This window comes from Trachinotus anak, unplaced genomic scaffold (genome assembly GCF_046630095.1).
Source record: "Trachinotus anak isolate AG129_WGS33_773 ecotype Australia unplaced genomic scaffold, CSIRO_AGI_Tana_v1 ptg000003l, whole genome shotgun sequence".
Taxonomy (NCBI): domain Eukaryota; kingdom Metazoa; phylum Chordata; class Actinopteri; order Carangiformes; family Carangidae; genus Trachinotus; species Trachinotus anak.
The window spans coordinates 15,940,110-15,959,478 of NW_027273854.1; the positions used below are offsets into that span (position 1 = coordinate 15,940,110).

The following is a 19,369-nucleotide window of genomic DNA, read 5'->3' on the forward strand; positions in this document are numbered from 1 at the left end:
TCATTTAGTCATTTATTTAAAACCTGTTAGCATCTTACATGATGGCCCTCTATGCTACATTACACAGGTTTAGATTCTGGCTGATAGTTGAAATCACTGTAAACAAGTCTGTAAGCATATAATATGGAATATAATATAACTGTTTCCTGAACTGACATTAAAAACTCAGGCTATATATATATATATATATATATATATATATATATATATATATATATATATATATATATATATATATATATATATATATATATATATTTTTTTTTTAATTATTATTATTTTTTTTCATGCCCATATAACTGAGGTGGAACATATTTTTTGGGCATGTTTTGACATTTGGAGAATCAATAATGCCAGTGAAAGGCAGGTGCACCTACTTGAAGCTGTGTGGATCCATCAATGATGCATCATGGTATCATGAATACAGAGTAGTACAGGACGAGAACAGAAGTGTGAAGAGGAGTGAAGTGAGTAGAGAGAAGCAGATGCAGAGGAAAAGAGAGAATACGACATGAAAAATTAGTCATTTTTCCTCTCGTAGGACCTTTGCAAGTCTAAAGTCTCACATGTGAATCTCAGAACAGAGGTGAAGGATGACGCTGCTCTCAATGAGCGGGTACTCATTGTCTGGAGAGACCCTAACAACACTGGCTTTCACATGGCAATCTTTCAGACTCACAAATGTTACATTGCAGCTCAAGTTGTTCTGAGAAACAGGGGACGCTGTGGCTGTGTAGGAACAAAGCTCCAGATAGATTCAAGTGAAGCCAACCTAGGGAGAAGCTGCAGCACACTTCAAAGTTACAATATGAGGGAGAAACCATGCCAGTAGCTCGGAGGGAACATTTACTCTAAACAAAACCAACTGTTCTTCAACCAACACACTTCAGGACAGATTCCTGGAGGAGAAAGCTTTTTGGAAATGTGTCATTTACTGGGTGTTTCACAGCTAAGGAATGTGATATTGAAAAGTTCTCTAAACTTTGTTTTTATCCTCACTTTATTACATTCAAAGCACATTCTACGGCATCAATACATATGACGCATATAGGTATAGTTGTGGTAAAGAAATCTTCCTCAGATTAGAAATATGCTACAAATATATCGTACATGTATTGGCAGTTGTTGCAGGGAGTTATTGTGTGATACGTACCTTCCACATGCTGGCTTCTTTGCCATACACAACAGCCATATTGTTAACCTTGTTCCTCTGAATGTTAAGTCTCTCCGTCTCATTCAGCTCCTCTGCCACAAAACCCATAAAAGAGTTGTCTGGAGTGTGGGCTGTCAAGGACAAACAAAGCAATTGGCAATACAGTGTTAAAAGTTCAATTTCATGTCTGGAAAAAAAAAAAATTAAAAAAAAAAAATTAAATTAAAGAAGCTGTTGTGAAGCTCCAGGCCATTCTGTGCTTAGAGAATACAGAATAAAAGGAGGACAATGGGAATTCTGTAATGCTGAATTTCATAGCGTTTTATGCAGTTTATGATTCCATTCATCTGTATGGGGCAGTGTGGTGAAACACTAAAAATGGTGCATTTACTGGGGGTGAAGATTTGTTCCATAATTGTGATTGTTGAGCAACCTCACAGAGTAGCGTGTGTCTGGTTGATGGTCTCAGTGCTAAGTTCATCAATGATCTGTGCAGTGTATTTCGCCCCCAGGTCACCTGATTGGTTGATTTTAACTGCAAACCAACAATGAGGTGAAACAACTTTACAGAAGTGAAACTTTCTGTTCTATCATCTTTGTTGTAGTTTTAATGAACACAGAATTATGGATTGTGGCTTTAATGTGTTCTGAAAGCCTTCAGCTCCCAGAACACAAAACAGCACGATGAATATTAATACACAAAGGATCTACTACACCAGGGAGCTGTAAAGTGGGAAGGCGAAAGAAACGGTATTTTCAGTCAATTTTCAAATCCTGAGATGAAAGCTGACATCTTTCACAGTGTCATGCTTTGTGATAAAGTATACAAAGTATTTTGGAAACAGTGGGGGTTGCCCATTGTCACTGAATTAGATGGAGACTAGTACAAATAGCTGAAGTTTCACCAAATGTGCTTGTGTGTGTGTGTGTGTGTGTGTGTGTGTGTGTGTGTAACGCTGGTGGTGCTTGGCCACTCTAGGCTGCTTTAGGCATCTGTGCAGACACAGCTGCTGTGAATGAGCTCTGCGGTGTTTGTGCCCCAAAGCCGCGCCTGTGTCGGCCTGAGGACTTTGTAAGCTCATACAATCTGTTCACACTCTCAGTCACATAAAAAAGGGACATACACATTGCTGCACACATGCACCAAAACACCTTTTTTTCTGATTCCTAATCATATGTGAGAATTTATGCGGACATTTAATCTAATAATGTCCCATAAGCAGATGTGCAGCCTTAAGCTCAGAGAGAACAAAACGGAAATCTTTATCTTATATCTTTATCTTTATCATATAAAATCAAAGTCCACGTACGGAACATGGTCATGTACTGTTGGCCGTGGAGGTTCCAGTAGCCCCAGTTTGTTCTGTAGCCGTGCAGGGTGGCGTACTCCTCGTGGTTGTAAGCAGGCTCTGTGCCGAAGGTGTCAATCACTCGGATGTGGCACCTGGGACAAAATAAGAAATAGGCTGAGCTGAAATTAGAACAAAGTTGTTTCTTGCTTTCAAATCATGAAGTCTCTGCTGAATCAGTGACACAAAGACCAAAAAAAGTGAAAAATAATCCCAATAGTTTAGTGGTTTTTTTTCACTAAAAGTAACACATCCATGCACAGTAAGAATAAGTCTGCATTATAAGATGCTCACACAGTTAGACCATGATAACAACATGAATGACAGCTGCGTAACAAAAAATAACATTAGCCTCATTTTGAGATATGGGAGCTTCTCACAGAGCTATAACAGTGTCTTGTTGTCAGAGTGGTTTGTAAAACTGTCAGCTGTGATGGATATCCATGTCCCCTGCCAGTCTCCCCTCGCTGAGCAGAGCTCACAGGGGCCTCAAGGTGAGACAGCTGAGGTTTAAATCACAGCCTTGTTTCACAGCCATCACAGGGCCCTCCACTGGAACAGAGCATGACACCACCTGGACTGGTCTAAGCTGAATTTGAGTCAAACTCATGGATCAATATAGCTCTCTGAAATGTTAAACTTTCTTGCCATGTGTAAGTCTCCCTGGATTGACTGAAAAATGCTTCAAATCTTTCCTCATAATGTTGAGGCAACATTTCAACGGGGAATAGATTGCACTCCTTGGACTGCAGCTGCACTTAAACATCTTGAAATATGTTGCATTGACGTCCCTCCAGATTAAACCCGAACAGAAAAACTGGAGTGGAACATTTAGTTTACGATGAGCAGCACGAGAAAAGACATAAAGAAAACCACCACTTTATCAGCGGTGAATATTCGCACTGGGAAGTCAAAAAAAAAAAAAACTGATGTAATCCAATCTGAGAAGATTTATCAATGCTCGGCATCTCTAATCAGTATCAGGGCTGGCGAGGAAATTAAAGTACTGGTCTGTCACACTTTGACAGCTAAGGAGTGTTGGTCGATCAGCTGACCTTGGACTGATGCTGATTGGAATCAGCGGAGGCTTTCGCCGCTGCCCTGCCGGGGGCCACATTTTAGAGAATTAAAATGCAGGAGAATCAGGATGAATTATTGTGAAAAGCGTGTGCCTGCTGCTTGGTCATTTAACAAATGTAGCACCCTTCTCTTCTTATACAATAACAGTAAAATATAGATTGCAATATAGCTACAGCATGTAATCTAAAGCCTGTAAAACACCCTATTGATTACCCTTATTTTCACATTGCTACAACTTGAAGATTTTTCTTCTTTGACTTTTACCTTTTCTTACCTTGTTTCCCTCCCAGGGTTGTAGTCTGCATTAAAAGCTGTTAACATGGTTTTTCTTTGTTTGGATAAAAAGAGGATTTTCTTGTATGCTGTGAAAATTCCAGAGCTGCTCATGCTGTACAAAATCATTACCAACTATATTTATTGTGAGAGATCAGAGGCACTCAGATTGATGGAATATGTCCGTTTTTTTGGGCATTTGCCAATAAATGAGCTTCACTCTAATACATCTAACTATACACTTGTGTCGTGTATATGCTAACACATTTACTTTTAAGGAAATAACTTACAACACCTTTCTCTATGTGATGCATATAAACAACACAGTTTGTCACTCTGAGAAAAAGGAAGTGACATCACCGGGTTCATTGATCAGTGTGCAAAGAGGCTAAATTAGCAGCCTGGTGTCTGACAGCCTGTAACGCTGTGGCAAGTCAATAAGCCTATAGCGAAGTGTTTCATCAGAAAGGCATAATTAGTGATAACCAAACTGGGTGCAACAAATAAATGGAACTTGTTAAGTATACAGAAATGACAGTCTTAAGAGAGAGAGAGAGAGAGAGAGAGAAAGAGAGAGAGAAGGACTGACTTGTGCTTCCTCAGTGACAGACCCATGTGCTGCTTCATTTGCTGCAGGCCGTGGTAGTCGGTGTAGATGAGGTCAAAGGGCAGAGGTCCCGTCAGAGGGCAGCTTCCTCTTCCTGGAGGGACACCCAAAAACCTGCATACATGGGTCAGATGTGCATTAAGTGTTATACCGAGCCGACAAATGTGCACAGTGGCATAAAAACACTCACTGTAATCCAATAACGGAGATGAAGAACATCAATGAAAAAGCAAATGTCACTCCCTGAGAGAGTCTGACTGCCTATCTCATAAGTGGAAAGGGAACATATCTGGGCAAAAGTGAAACAGTCCAGGGACGCTGCAGTCTAATGTGTCCAGTGCTTGAACAGAATTTCAACTAAGGTTCTGCGCATCTCAAAGCTCAGTCCACCTGCCTTCAGTCAGCTGATACTAATGAGACAGTAATTAGTAATTAGTTCATTTAATAAAAACCTGTTAATATTGTTTCTCCAGTATTATTGTAGCTGTGCAGGTGAATGGATTCTTGCAGAGGAATCTGACAATGCAGCACTTAAAAAGACACTTTTGTGAACATTATTGTGATCGAAGGATCATTCTCGACAAAAGGACTAAAATAACTGTCGCTCCACCACAATGCAAACAACCGATCAGGAGAGTAATTGATTTTTATGGGACAGCTCTTCTTTTCATAGCTGTTTTGGTGCAATTTCTCCCATTTCTCTCAAGTGTGTAAGAGTGTGCATGTATGAATTGAGAATGGTAAGGAGACACACACACACACACACAGAAAGAGAAAAAGAGAGTAAGAGAGAGAGAGAGTAAGAGAGAGAGAGAGAGAGAGAGAAAGAGAGAGAGAGAGAGAGAGAGAGAGAGAGAGTAAGAGAGAGAGAGAGAGAGAGAGAGAGAGAGAGAGAGAGAGAGAGAGAGAGAGAGAGAGAGAGAGAGAGAGAGAGAGAGAGAGAGAGAGAGAGAGAAGATAGAAAAAATAAAAGAGCCCAATTGCACCGTGAAGCATCTCAGCGCTCTCAGCGAGAGCCATTCAACCACACAACCCACAATTCAACGCTACCAGGCAGTGATGTCTCGCACTGGGGGGTCACTCAGTTTTGTCTGCACAACTTGTTCTGACTCAGCCGTGAAAACACACATATTATCTGAGACGTGCAGCATGTTCATTTAACCACACATCTCTGGCAGATGCAGAGATGCTGCTGCTTTCAACCATTATTTCTGCCTTTGTCATGACGCCACCTAAGCAATTCTTATTTTAGCTGATTCATTTGCTTTAAATTGCAATGGCTTTATTTATTCCTTAGGATTCTTTATCTTACTAATTTGGCTTGTTATTATTTTTACTATGTATTGCCATTTTTATCTTTATCTTTCTGTCTTGTGTTTCTTGGATTTTTTTTTTTGTTCATTGTTTTTAACATGGCTATATTTCAAATGAGGTTTCTACCTCAGTGTAATTCTGAGTTCAAATAAAGGGTGAAAGAATGAAAAAAAAACTCCTGCTTTGTTAGCTCTCTTACCAGATGTTTTTATAGAATAATAATAAGGAAATTACAATTAAGTGACTGAGGAAACACTGATTACAACAAGGCTTAAATTACCTTGCAGATTGAGCCCTGTATCTTGCTCATGGGGCATATAAGTGACTGACAGTTATATTCTTTGCATATTTATTACATAAATAAAAATGTGTGAGATTAGAAGTCAGCCCTGTATTGAGATAACATGCCCTTGTTGCTTTGCTATTCTCTGCAATAAATCAGCCTGGCTTGATCAGGCTCGGTATCAAGAGTCTGCTGCCAGAAAATATTTTTAAAAAATTTAAAAAACGCAAAAATAAAACCAGATGAGAGCAATTATAAAAGAGCCTTTTGTTATAAAAAATAAAAAAAAAGGGAAAGACAGGAGATGCAAAATCATTGTCTGCTATGACAAAGTACAGTGCAGCTTTAGAGTGCTCTGCTTTCAGTTGGGATCAAGGTAGCACTTTGTTTGAGAAAAACACAATCAAGCGTTTCTGTTTTCATTACATGAGAAAGTACTGCTTTGTCAAACTTCAGCAGTTCTTAAGAGCCACGCGGCACACAAAACAGCACAGCAGAAAAAGAGGGAGTGGATGTACTTTGTGGACTAAATGTACATGAATGTGTGCAAGAATAATGTGACACCGAACATTTTGAAGCCGTTTGTAAAACAAAAATATAGAGTATTTTATAAATACAGTTTTGCAGGACCAGTCCATACACACAAGCACACTGGAGGTGCCAATCTCAGCTGACAGTGGGTAAGAGGTGGGTAGACGCCGGACAGGACGCCAGTCTGTCACATATACACACGTATGGGCAGTTTAGAGTCGCCAATTAACCAGCCAACCTGCGTGTGTTTGACAGCATACCGCAGGAAGAAGCCAGAATACACAGTGGAAACCCAGGCATGGGGAGAACATGCAAACTCCACACTTCACCCTAGTCATAAATACTACATGCCTAACACTCTCACATCCACTTTACCATGTCCGTGACTTCAAACTCAAACCTAAAACTTGTATCGACTACAACATTTATAATTGCTCTTTGGTTCAAAGGATTTAAAAATTAAGGTAAAGGAACAGTCAGTGGAGGGACTACTGACACAGCTAATGACAACTAACACCCATCTAACATAATAGTAGTCTCCCCTGTTTAAGATATTGAGTTTTCCATGACTTTGACAATGTAATAAATACATGAGAAATTTAGCTTGACTTTCAAGCTAAATTTCCTGCTTCATCTACTGGAGCTTTCAAACTGAGACACTAATGGGGCCACAAAGTAGATACTGCAACCAAATTACTCACAACAGGAAATGGACTGGATCTTAAATATCAACGTTTATCTGATCAAAGGAGATCCCAAAAAAGAGAACATTGTCAAAACTTCTGGTTAAATATAAATGAGAAAGAAACGTGACCAATGGCAATGAAAGCAGACAGAGATTATCGCAATAGCACAGGAAATACTAAAGAAATGACTGTTCAGTCACTGTTGGTTGAGAAATTGAACAGGTTTAGTGTTGTCAAACCGCATCCACTTTGTGAAAGTCTTTGCAGCAGAAGTCACAGACCCATGACCTTACACGCGCTCTCTCTTGGTACCTGGCCTGAAAACACATCCTGCACACAACCAAACATCCATCCACACACACACACAAATACCTGCAAAACAAGAGACTATCGATCTTCCTTTGGACGGTGAACATATTTAGTCAGCACTGCAGCCTTGTGGAAACAAGCATGGCCGCCCGTTTCCCTACAATAGATGGGATAATGAGCGAGAGTGTGTCAGCCAACGGTGCTTTACGCTGCGGTTTCATCAGTCAAAAGTACACACCCAGGCGATTCAGCGCTTACACAAACAAAAAAGGGCTCTTCACTTAAGCTTTATTTCTGTTCTCTATATTGTGTGCAGTATGCAGCCAGGTGGACACAGTACAGTCAAGATGACAGAATCCTACCACAGGTACAAGAAATAATGCAAGAAAATAAACTTTATTCATAAAGATTACAAAGCGTTTCACAGAAGTGCTCCCATATCATCTCCCTCACACATGCCACATTTTTTTTTATTTTTATTTGTAATAAATTCAAATGTATGTAAATTACATTTCTTCTGTTGTTTGACTGCGTGTATGTGTGTCTATGTATGTTGTATAAATGAGCTTGTGTTTTCATCAGTCTGTGTGAGTATGTGAGATTTCACTGTGTGAGCTCTAGTTTGAATTATGGCCTTTATGGGCCCTCGTAGTTTAATGCTGATGTGCATTAATGTGAGAGCAGATGTGTTGCAGTGACTGAGTGCAGAACTGTTACGTGATTCCGCTCCACACAGATCCACTGACGGCGCTGCTGTTCAGAGGTTTAATTGGATATATGCAAATTCAGAGAAACTTTAAGGGAAGGGTAAAGGGATTAAAGTGCATTATGGAGCAAAGACTGTGGAAATGGGAGTACACACATACTGTAGCCCACGAGCGCACATACATATATAGTATGCATACACATGAAGAAACAAACAGCTCTATCTTTCTCTCTTTATCTCCTTTGCGGATGCACACGCACAAGATTAAAGGATAAGGCTGGCATTATTTTATCTTTTTTATCATTACCAACAAATCCCGTGAAAAGACCAAGACCAACAATGGATTTATTCTACTAACAAGTACTGTGGGTGCAGCCACAGTCTGATACGGCTCATGCCTTTGTGATGCACAACTTCATTATCATCCGGAAACTATTTAAAACACATTAAACAAAAGCCATACCGTTGCATATTGGTGACATTTTGTTTCACTGTGAAGAAGATAGCAAATGTAGTTTAGTCTTTTCAGAAGTATAAAGAGGCAGCACATCAATGAGCATGCTCAGTGATGTCTTCCCTTCACAGAGCTGCTCTTTAAATGATGAAAATGCAGCTAGAGAGTTGTTTCAGGATTAATCACCCTGGCTGAGTTCATCATAATGAAGGAATATGTCGCCCTACACAGCTTTATGCTTCTAAATGTGTTTTTAATAGGTTTTGGACAACACCGAAGTTGGCATGGAGGGATAAGCTATATCAGGCTTTGGCTACACACACAAAAACTGTAAGGAGGATTAATTAAACCTTATTCAAAAAAGATCAAATAATATCAGATATTTGAAAACACAGAATGAAAGTGAGTTCTAAAGAAAAAAGATCGAGGGTTTGATAACCTGCTCAGATTTAAGAGAGGAGTAATAAGTTGTGAAAATCTGCAAATAGAAGAACAAAGGTGCAAGACTTGCATGCATTTCCTGACACCACTTGATAACCACCATCAGGCACAATTTGTCTCTTTCACAGCTGGCCACTGGCACCATGGCAACTCACCGGTTTGAGGAAAAGGGAAAGAGTGGGAGAAACAAACGAGTGCAAGAGACTCCACACTCGCACTGCACTTCTTAGAGGAGAGACGCATAAAGTATATCAAATGGGAAAGGTAATTGGCTGAGGCAGATTTCCAGGCACATATGAGGGGCTGAGGCTGGGGGCATGGAGTTTACTGAGGGCTGCAGGGAGGCAGGCTGGAGAGAGGGCTCACAGTGTGAAGAGAATGACATGGGCAGAGAGGAGAGTTGATGTACCACTGATTGTAAAGCCGGCCTGGCAGAGGGCGCGGGGCATGGCATGCTAATGGATCACTCGAGACAGCAGGATGGCGGGAGGAGACAAAAACTCAAGACGCTGTGATCAGATAGAGCTGATGTGCCATGCTGTTGTGCTGCGTCTAGCTCCGATTTCATGTTAAAACAGCCCGTGAAAATGGCGCTATCACAGCACATAAGAAACAGTCTCTCCTTTGTGTTGGACGGCTTTGAGCGAATAAAAAAAACAAAACAAAAACTAGGGCTCATTATTTTTGGTTTTTATCTAAAAAAAACGAAACCTGGACATATATTAGGGTTCATGGGGGGAAAACATCAATAATACAAACATTTGGGGAAAAAAATCTGACTTTCAGCTTTCAATTTTTTACTGACGAAGAGGGACTGTAGTGCAAAAATCAGCTGCTCCCCTGTGTTTTTTTCTCCATTTTTCCCTTCAATTTCTATTCTGGAAGCAGGTTCAGAGCTGCCGACTTCACAAGAGGACCTCATTTTCTCAAACACTGGTAAACAGTGTTCTTATGCTGAAGGAAATCTAACAATTTTGGGGACATAAAATATGTGTGAAAATTGGTTCAAAGGAAACGTTTCTGATTTTTGCTGCTGCTGTTTCTTAAGCAACCCTCTTGTTTTGCTTCTACGCCCATCACTTCTTTTCTTTAAGTTAGAAGTTAGCATGCTAACCAGCTAGCTCCTGCCCAGTTGGCCCATCTCATCACTTTCCAATGCTGAGTCACTGTTGCGTCCAGTCTGTCAGAAGAATAGTACCGCTCAGAGGAAGTATTACCATGTATTCAAATCAAAACAAGTTTTATTTATATAGTGCCAAATCACGACAGAAGTTATCTCAAGGCACTTTCCAATTGGAGGAGGTCAAGACCTTCTCTATAAAGTATTGGAGAGAAAGAGACCCAACAATTCCCACCGAGAGCAAGCACTTGGCGACAGCGGCAAGGAAAAACTTCCTTTGAGAGGCAGAAACCTCAGGCAGAACCGGGCTCAGGGTAGGCGGCCATCTGCCTCGACCGGTTGGGTTTGAGAGAGAGAGAGGGAGGGAGAGAGGGAGAGAGAGAGCGAGAGTGGGAGGGAGAGAGAGGGAGATGCACCAGTAGTAGTGAAAGTAATAAGCACTAACAGCAGCAACGATAGTGTTTAAGTTAGCGATAATGCAGCTACTGATATTACTATGTATTACTCTTGTATTGTAAATACATTATTGGCTGAAGCTCTTGGCTGGACTGGTGAGTAAACAGCTGCTAATGTTAACGTTAGCTATACAGCAATAGCAAAAACTTACATATAGCTCCTTCTTGGTCTTTAAAAAGTATCTTTCTGTGGAAAACCCCAAAACACTGAGTCATATATTTAAACACACTGCCTGCAGTTATACTTTAAACAACTAAATGCTGAATAATGACCACAATTGTGGAATATCGCACAAAAGTTGACTGCAATGCAAACGCACTGCAGTGTTAACCTCAGCTGATTACCATACTGCTCTGTTGCACTGAAGACGAATCCCGAGGTTGGCCCACACTGGCTATTTTTAACAGTGCTGCTGTTTTGCATTTCATCTCAAAGCATAGAAACGAAGTCTCATCAATCAGAAGGCTGCAGGGTGAGAGTGCATCAGCACTTATGGAGAGGCACAACTTGACACTGGCAGCATAACAAGGCTCTTTGTTGGTGCTTCGAGGAAAAAAAAAAAAACAGCTTTGATTTCAAGTTTCTTATTCTACACTTCAGAATGCCTGTGCGCGCATGTCATTACTTCTACTGTTCAGGCTGGGTTTGAGGATTACAGACATATTTGAGTCCCAGTCAGACATTTTTGAAATCGCTGACCACATGACTCTGGCATGTCTGCATGTTTGCAGTCAGAAACAAGGAGAAATTACCTGGCGGCTGTGTCAATGTGCTCTGTCAAGTGCACCTTCAAGGCCCACTAGACATGATTCATATAGAAACGCAATCGGCAAAGCATCTACGCAAAGCAGCTCTTACATCCCGCATGTCAAACCAGAGAAAAGAAAATTGGGAGAGCCTGAGAGTAAACAGTGAGATTATATCAGCGTGAGACATCAAGAGAAAGACTGGCAGAGACAGTTGGAACCATCCTGTGAGAGAGAGTGGCAAATCAAAAATATTGGTTTCTTCCGATTATTTCCGGGTGACAACACCACTAAGTACAATACTCCTCCACTTTGGTGACAGGACTTGCTATACCTGACAGGCTGCAGCTACCCAGCTTCCCCCCTCTTTTTTTTTTTCCTCCTCCCCCTCCTCTGTCTCTTCGCTCCTCAGGTGTCGAGACGGCATGCTCTGTCGCAGGCTAATTACCTGTGTCGCTCTGGGAGGAGATGAGGGGAGATCCCAAAGCGGAAGTGACAGCTGTCTTTGCCACACTGCAAACTGCCGCGGGACCCTCCCCTCCCCTCGGAGTGCGACAAGTGCCGGTGTTACATACAGAAATGATGTCACAGTCTCCACCTCACTTACAGTAAATCAAGGACAGATGTGCGACAGAGACTGTACCGCTTCTCTTGTTCTTTTGTTACTACCACTCTGCTTCAACATGGATCTGTCTTTTACTTTTCTCTTCATGACTCAACCTCCCTGCGGCAAGGTTCATGTCTCAAATTCTAATCTCAGTGTCTGCACTGCCACCATCTCTCATTTCAACAATGCAACAGCACAAGACAATGTTTGGAGAAATGGTTAATGAGCAATGCTTTCAGTGGAAGACTGTAAACAGAGTGTATAATGTGCAGAGCAACGATGGTCCTTTGCAAAGTAAAGAATGATTACCATTAAGTAAAATGTACTTTGGGAAGAAATACAATTTTAAAACTTTCTAAGATTAAATATTGATTAGTTTCTACTGTTGAGTCAGACCTGCAGTGAAACATGTGCCGTAAAAGATGTGTCACTTTGCAGCACTCGTAGCACCATCAGGACCTCCATCTGATGCTCAGAGCAGCGTTTTGAATTTCACTGCCGATGATAAGATGGTGATCAACATGAGCCTGTAATATTATAGGCCGGGTGGCAGAGCTGATGCTGCTACAATGAATTCTCTTGCATTAGTAAGAGAGCGAGGACATAATTTGTGAAAATATCACTGCTCCCTGACACAATCTAGATGATTTACATGGACAGCTATGCCATCTGTTGTGCACAGTGCTATGTTTGAATTTCCCTGCTTTCTATGCAAAACACTTTCTTTGTTAAAAGTAATATGTAATAGAAGTGTATTACTAGGCTGTTTCTCCTGACAAAGCACAACTCCTAATGACAGCATTTGATGGAAACATGCATTCATTCTCATTTTCTTTTGCAGATTTTCTTGAAAATCAGTTACAATTAGTCCTACATTTGTTTGGGAGCTTACCTATTGCTATCACAGTTACTGTATAATTTCAGCCACACAGGTGAATAGGGTTGAAGGAGCAACAGGTTGATGTCAAAAAAATGAATAATTGCAAATGTAGAATAATTATAATCACGTTAACTGAATAATCACAACTACTCATCAAGGTGCGATCAGTGCATCCCTTGAGAAAATCTTGCACTGGGTGGAAAGAGAAAAGACAACAATGTCTCGGCGAATCTGCAGGGGCAGTCAACCGGAATCTTACTGTGAAAACATAATGTGCGAGCTTAACTGATTTGTCCAAGCAGGACAGCAAAAGGAAGATGCCAGCCAAAGCGACTACTCAGTGAAGCCACCAGAGAGCATGAGTCCTGCCAATTAGAGCCAATTATATGGTGCAAACCAACGGTCTGACTCCCACTGTAACTAAGCTCCCAGTGTGGCTAATCTGTCTATCGGAGAAAACACTAAACATATCAACAATCCTGTCCACAAGAGAACCACAGCAGGCCATCCAATGATATTAAGCTCCTTCCCAAAGCCTGGGTGGGAAAGTGAAGAGTGGGAAATGTAAATAGATACAAGCCTGAGGGAATCTGTGGGAGCACAGCCCACATAACGATCTGTCAATTTAATAGCATGTGGGAGAGTAAGAGTAAGGGATGGAGAGAAATGTTCCCCTTCTCTATTCATTAATAGTCACAGAAAAGGGATTTATGGATGTTCGGCATCTGCCATTTACCGGCCAATTTAAGAAGGGATATGTACACTGGGTTGTGTCTTGTGTGGCTGCACGCAAAGAGGGAACACACTCAGAGCCTGATGAATCCGCTTGGCTATGTTTTATATTTTATATATGTTTTCTCTAATGCTGAACATTGATTTTCCTAAAGAACAGAGACCAATATCAGCCCTAACAGAATGGCATCGCGTAATTTTATAAATGCACATATAATGTACCAATAAAATCTTAACTGTATCTCTCTGCCGTAGCATAAACACTCAAACACACACACACACAGTAGACCATAATCAGTTGTTAGCCCTAACCTTGGCTGGTGTTTCTTTGCGAGTCTCTGTCAAAACTTCTGCAATTTTCTAAACATTTCTGATGGTGCTGCACCCCAAGGAGACAGGCTGCAGTGATTCAATACACCATGACACCAATTAGTGGGGTAAATAATAGCACGGTCAACAGAAGCATTCCCACTGCGCCATCTTTCCCACCTCACTGATCTCCCCAGTCTGTTCTTATCAAAGCAGCTTTTCTTCACAGCCTGAAATTTAAGATCAAAGGGCAGCTCTAACTCATCAATGCCCTCACCTCTTCCCCACAGCAATGGATACAGTGCTCAATAACAAGCGCACATTATCATCAGCCTGTCTGCTCCAGCTTCACACCACCCACTGACGGAAAGGAATCGACAGCAAATCTAGTCTTGTGCACAGTCATCTTCCTGACCAGCCAGCGTGAAGCTGGAGCAGTTCTGAAAGATCACAGTCGCCCAGAAAATGTCCAGGCAGGACTGGATTCGTCTGACGTCTGAACTCCCACCACCAGAGTGACAATCATTAGACTTATATTTTTAGATGAAACCATCTCGTCTGTCTGACTGGAAGGCACGTTGTCTATCTATATGTGTGTGTCTGCTGGCATAAGGACTTATGTTCGTGATGACAAGCGACAAGGCTGTTATCACTCTGGAGTCAGTGAGCTGCAGCAGGAAGGATGTGCACGAGCTGTAGAGATGCTGTCAAGCCCTCAGGATGAGACGGCACTCTGCAGGAAGGACAGATAGCTTATCTGTGTGTGGCCAAAGGTGATCGAAAACAGTGTGTGGGAAAAAGCGCTCCGACTGGACTGTTGATCACTTGCAGCGCATCCAGAGAGAACAACAGAGCATTTTCATTCAACGAAAAAAAGCGAAAGAGAATGGTTAATGGTTTGTATTTTCATAAAAGGACAGATGATTCCTACATAGACGCTACAAAGAATCTCACATAAAATTTGGATGGGAGGGATATCATCTCACAGAGCTGCGTATTGTGCACTGACTGCAGCAGTTCTGCCTCCAGCTTGAAAGCAATATGAGAGTAATAACAGGATCAGAGAGGAATAAGTCAAACCTTGACTTACCCGTGCAGTTCCTTGAGAGAAAACGAGATCTTGAGGTTGTGCCCGAGCACATGAAGGACTGTGAGGATGTCAGCCCATTGCACCATCTCACCCAAAGGACCCCCCTTCAGCACCTTGGGGCTGAAGACATCCCCAGACTCCTCTGTCAGAAAGCCCACATGGACGAGAATCTGAATGTAGAAGGAAAAAGAGAAATGTCAAGGCAAGAGCAGCATGCTACAGCATAGTGTTTTGTTAATGTAGGGTGTAAAGTTTTTTGTTTTTTTTTTTTAAACCGTCTCTGCACCGTTATTACAGAGACCAGGCCATTATTTCCATCAATTTTTGATTTTTGTATTCAATCTCCAGTCCTCCGTGGTGAATAATTGAGATTTTGTGAGAGTAATTTTCACAAAGGCTTCAAAGGATTCTCACATGAATAAATTCAGATATTTGGTATGGATCAGTGATGTCAAATTTTTAAATATAATTGAGTATCTATTGAAAGCGAGGAAGCAAGTGACAGCATATGCACACCAACACGACTCCCAAGACAGACAATCAGCTGTGCATTGAGTTGAAATGAAAAGTGACCTGCTGAGGGCTAATTGATATGCAGAGCGATACACGAGCAATGTAATTACTGAAGGGGAAGGATGGAATTTCTAGACTGTTAAATACATAATGAAATTAGATTTTTCAACAGATGGTAGCATTTCTTTTTTTTTTTTTCTCAATTACTTTTGTCTTGAAAATATTTTGATTCATCCCCCAGACCGCACATTTGTTCACCCACTCGTTTTAGGGGTGTGACAGTGAGTAGTAACTGACACCTCTTCACTTAGAAATCAACATGAACCCGTCCTGCACCCGTTTGAAGAGACATGCTGTTTGTCAGACTTTGCTTCGACTCTTGCTATCCTCCAAAATCAATTTCTGAATATCTCTGCGGAGACTAACAGACCCTGAGGCAGTCCCTCGTTTAAAAAGATGTTAATGAGGTTTTGAGAAGCGTCAAGTCATATTAGCATAAAGAAATGCTCCCATATTTCACTGACTGGGCTAAATTTGTTTTCATATGGGTGATTTTTAGACTTAAATCTCATCACAAGAAATGTCTCAATTCCAGTTTTTCAGATTTGATACTGATACCATTTTTTGGTAAAGTTATTTATAAGCTATTTACATGCAAGTTGCAGGTTGTTGGGATTTGTCTTGTGGAATGACATGCACTTTTAGTCTTGCCATTGCGCTCATTTCACCAATTCACGATGGACTTAGCATTTCCCACACTGCTGATATGATAGATTTCCCACATGTGGGAGCCACAAAGCTCTTTAGTCTGCAGTGCTGTACAAACGCATGAGCCCCACATGTCAGATATGAAACTCTCTTTGCCAACCGACAACATAGAAATCTCCTTCAATAACAATTATGAGGTAGTTTAATAGAATAATAAATGTTGTACTTTTGGTGGTAAGGACTGTGAGAAGTCTAAGTGAAATGACTTTTTGCAGTACAAAATGTCAGTGATTTTTTTACTGTCGATATATCTTCATTCGATTATTATTAAAAGGAAGTGAAGAAGGTCTTGGAGAAACATTAGAAATGCCCCATTTGCTCTCAGTGGCTGGAAGGGCATGTGGCTGTCTGACTGTGTTTGATTGACAGCAGCTGGGAGGCTGAGCTCAGCCCTTCTGTCGTAGCGTGTTCCCCCTTCAACTAGTGTGTTCGTGCTGGAAGGTTCCAATGTTATTGCAGATACCAGATCCAGTTGTCGTGAATCTCAAAATTAGTATTTCACGTTTTTGAGTATTAGGTGCTGCGCCTCTCTCAGGCCACAAGGGTAACTAACATGGTTGGTATAAAATGGAAGACAAAAAAATAAAATTAAGCTGTTGGTGTAGAGCCCCATTTGTCTCTCAGGCACTGGAGGTGGGTAGGGCAGCAAGTCTGTGCGAGAGCCGGTGTCAGCAGGAGCCGAGTCGACTGGCGTATACGAGTTTGTAGTACTGAACGATATCAGCACCGAGTGCACACAGCTGTGGTAGGCCTTGAGGGGAAAATGTGTCAGTCAGTCACCACCTGCACTGCTTAAAAAAAGCTAAACTTTATCACACTGTACTCAAGTGAGTTTGTAACACTGTTTAGGCCTGTAAAGCTTTCATTGATATGGAAGACATAAAAGAAGAAGTAAAAGCCAAGTAGGCTGGAGACGGCGACAGCTTCTGTCCTGTTGGGCTGCAGAGTGCAGGCATATGGCTATTTCCTGATGGCAGTACATACCAGTGTAGACTTGATATGCACAGAACTAACAAAAATACGAGTTGAAAAGACTCATTCATTTTTCACTTAGTGTTTCCCTCCCCTCTCCCATAGTTCCCTCCTCTGCAGCTCAGGTTAGAGCTAGGTCAGCTTAGGTTATGTCACAGTAAAGTTATGATCATAGGGGCATAGCAGCAGGGACGTAGATTTGGGTATGGACAGTATACGGACATGTCCCTACCAATGTCAAAATGCTGATGAAATGTCCGTACCAATATTTTTAGGTGATGAGTTGGTGGTAAATCTGAAACTAAGTATTAATAGTTTAAAGATTTCAAATATCAACATCAGTTGATAATATATTCAAATTTCGGCGGTTAAGGATTCATCAATTTATGAGGTGAAAGTGCCTCCGAAAGCAAAGTAAGAAATCAGGTCCTTTTAAAGAAGGAGCTCAGCTAATAATAACCTGTAATCAATCCAAACATGTGCACAGCGCTTACTGCATGTGGGTCATTATGACATGAACATAATTCATCAAGTACATTAGCCACAGCTGGTCCAACTGATTTGTACCAAAAATACTGTCAGGCAGGTGAGCTGCAGGCTCTGATGTCCGAGAGGAAGATCTTACCATAAGTAATGATAAAAAATAATACAAGCCTTTTTTAATACAATCTAGAGATTGGTTTGAGTATCACTGTATCTCTTTCATGAAACACTTCAGTTGTGTTGCTCAAATTAACAGAAGGGAACGAAAGGTCAGGGCTACAGGATCTCAGGTGAGATTTGAACAGATTTTCACGGCAGTTAATTCAGAGTGGCTCACCACCTTCAGGGTTTTTACTTTATTATTTATTTTCATGTTACATTTCCTTGAAAATCTATCATGTCAAGATTTCTGTTAATTAAAAAAAAACAAAAAAAAAAAAAAAAAACTTAAAATACCTGCTTAAATAAAAAAAATAAATAAAAAGTTACATCAGCAAACAATAAACTTTCTGCAGAGTCAGACTCTTTTTCTGTGTGGAATGTGTGTGCACACATGTGTGCATATGAATGAGAACAAAGAGATAGAGATATTTTGGCCAATCTGACAAAAAACATCCGCGCCAAAGATAAAACCAAACCTGTGCCCTTGTGTAGCAGAGAGAACTGCTTGGGTTTAGGGTGAAGCAGGGGTCAGGTTCAGCATCTCAGAGGATGATTGGTTGGGGTTAGGGATAAGGCTCAGTTCAGGTTAAAGTAAGGGGAAACACAGTCTGACAGGGAAGCAGTCTTTGACACAACACCAGCACCAGCAGAGTGAATGAGAGACTAAGTAAACAAACCTACTCTATAGCTTACGAGCCACGGGCAGACAGCGTGTTGTTCTTAGGTCGGGTATTGAAGAGAAAGGGCCACAACAACATCTAAATGGAGCAAAGTGAGATTTGCAGCATTTACATGAGGTTTAATGTGCTGCAAATGGGCAGTTAATTAGCTATCTAGTCTGCAAACTGGCGTTAGCAGAGCACTTTTCCCCAGTGAATGTTTGTTTGGTCGCTCATTCAACAAGCTAAGATGCAGGAAGGACAAGATTTGTGTTTGTGTGCATAAGTGATAAAGAAAGCTAATGTAGATTGTTGTTCAATATCTGTGGCTCTTGTGTCGTGTAGCAGGCTGCTGTCTGGCTGTTTTTCTGTCAGCGTGACCGTCTGCCTGTTTTCTGATTTTTTTTTTTTAAATGCGATGTGATTCTTAGATGTGCATGTTGTAGCTTGGAAAAAAAAAAACAAACATGCAATTTAATTTCCGTTGGACTCAGCTGGAACACACACATCATCTTACCCTCTGGATTTCATCCTAAACAAAAACAAGTCATCGTGTTCTCATCATTGCGCTTCCAATTAGAGTACAACCTGATGGGATATGACCATGACATCAGGAATGACTCACGGCGAACTCAAACATCACATGGGTACTGAGAAAAGAGCAAGAAAGAAGGTGAAGTGGAAAC

General features: G+C 41.1%; 1 protein-coding gene across 1 annotated transcript in view; it reads right to left on the minus strand.

Moving 5' to 3' along the window:
• The window catches only part of LOC139618289 (alpha-1,6-mannosylglycoprotein 6-beta-N-acetylglucosaminyltransferase B-like), a 58,656-nt gene that overhangs the window by 10,608 nt on the left and 28,679 nt on the right, over nucleotides 1-19,369 (minus strand). The window contains exons 8-11 of the mRNA XM_071474111.1: nucleotides 15,127-15,296; nucleotides 4,445-4,576; nucleotides 2,464-2,597; nucleotides 1,154-1,284 (exon numbers count right to left, since the gene is read on the minus strand). Of these exons, the coding sequence (XP_071330212.1) occupies nucleotides 1,154-1,284; nucleotides 2,464-2,597; nucleotides 4,445-4,576; nucleotides 15,127-15,296 (567 nt within the window). The remainder of the gene's footprint in view (nucleotides 1-1,153; nucleotides 1,285-2,463; nucleotides 2,598-4,444; nucleotides 4,577-15,126; nucleotides 15,297-19,369) is intronic.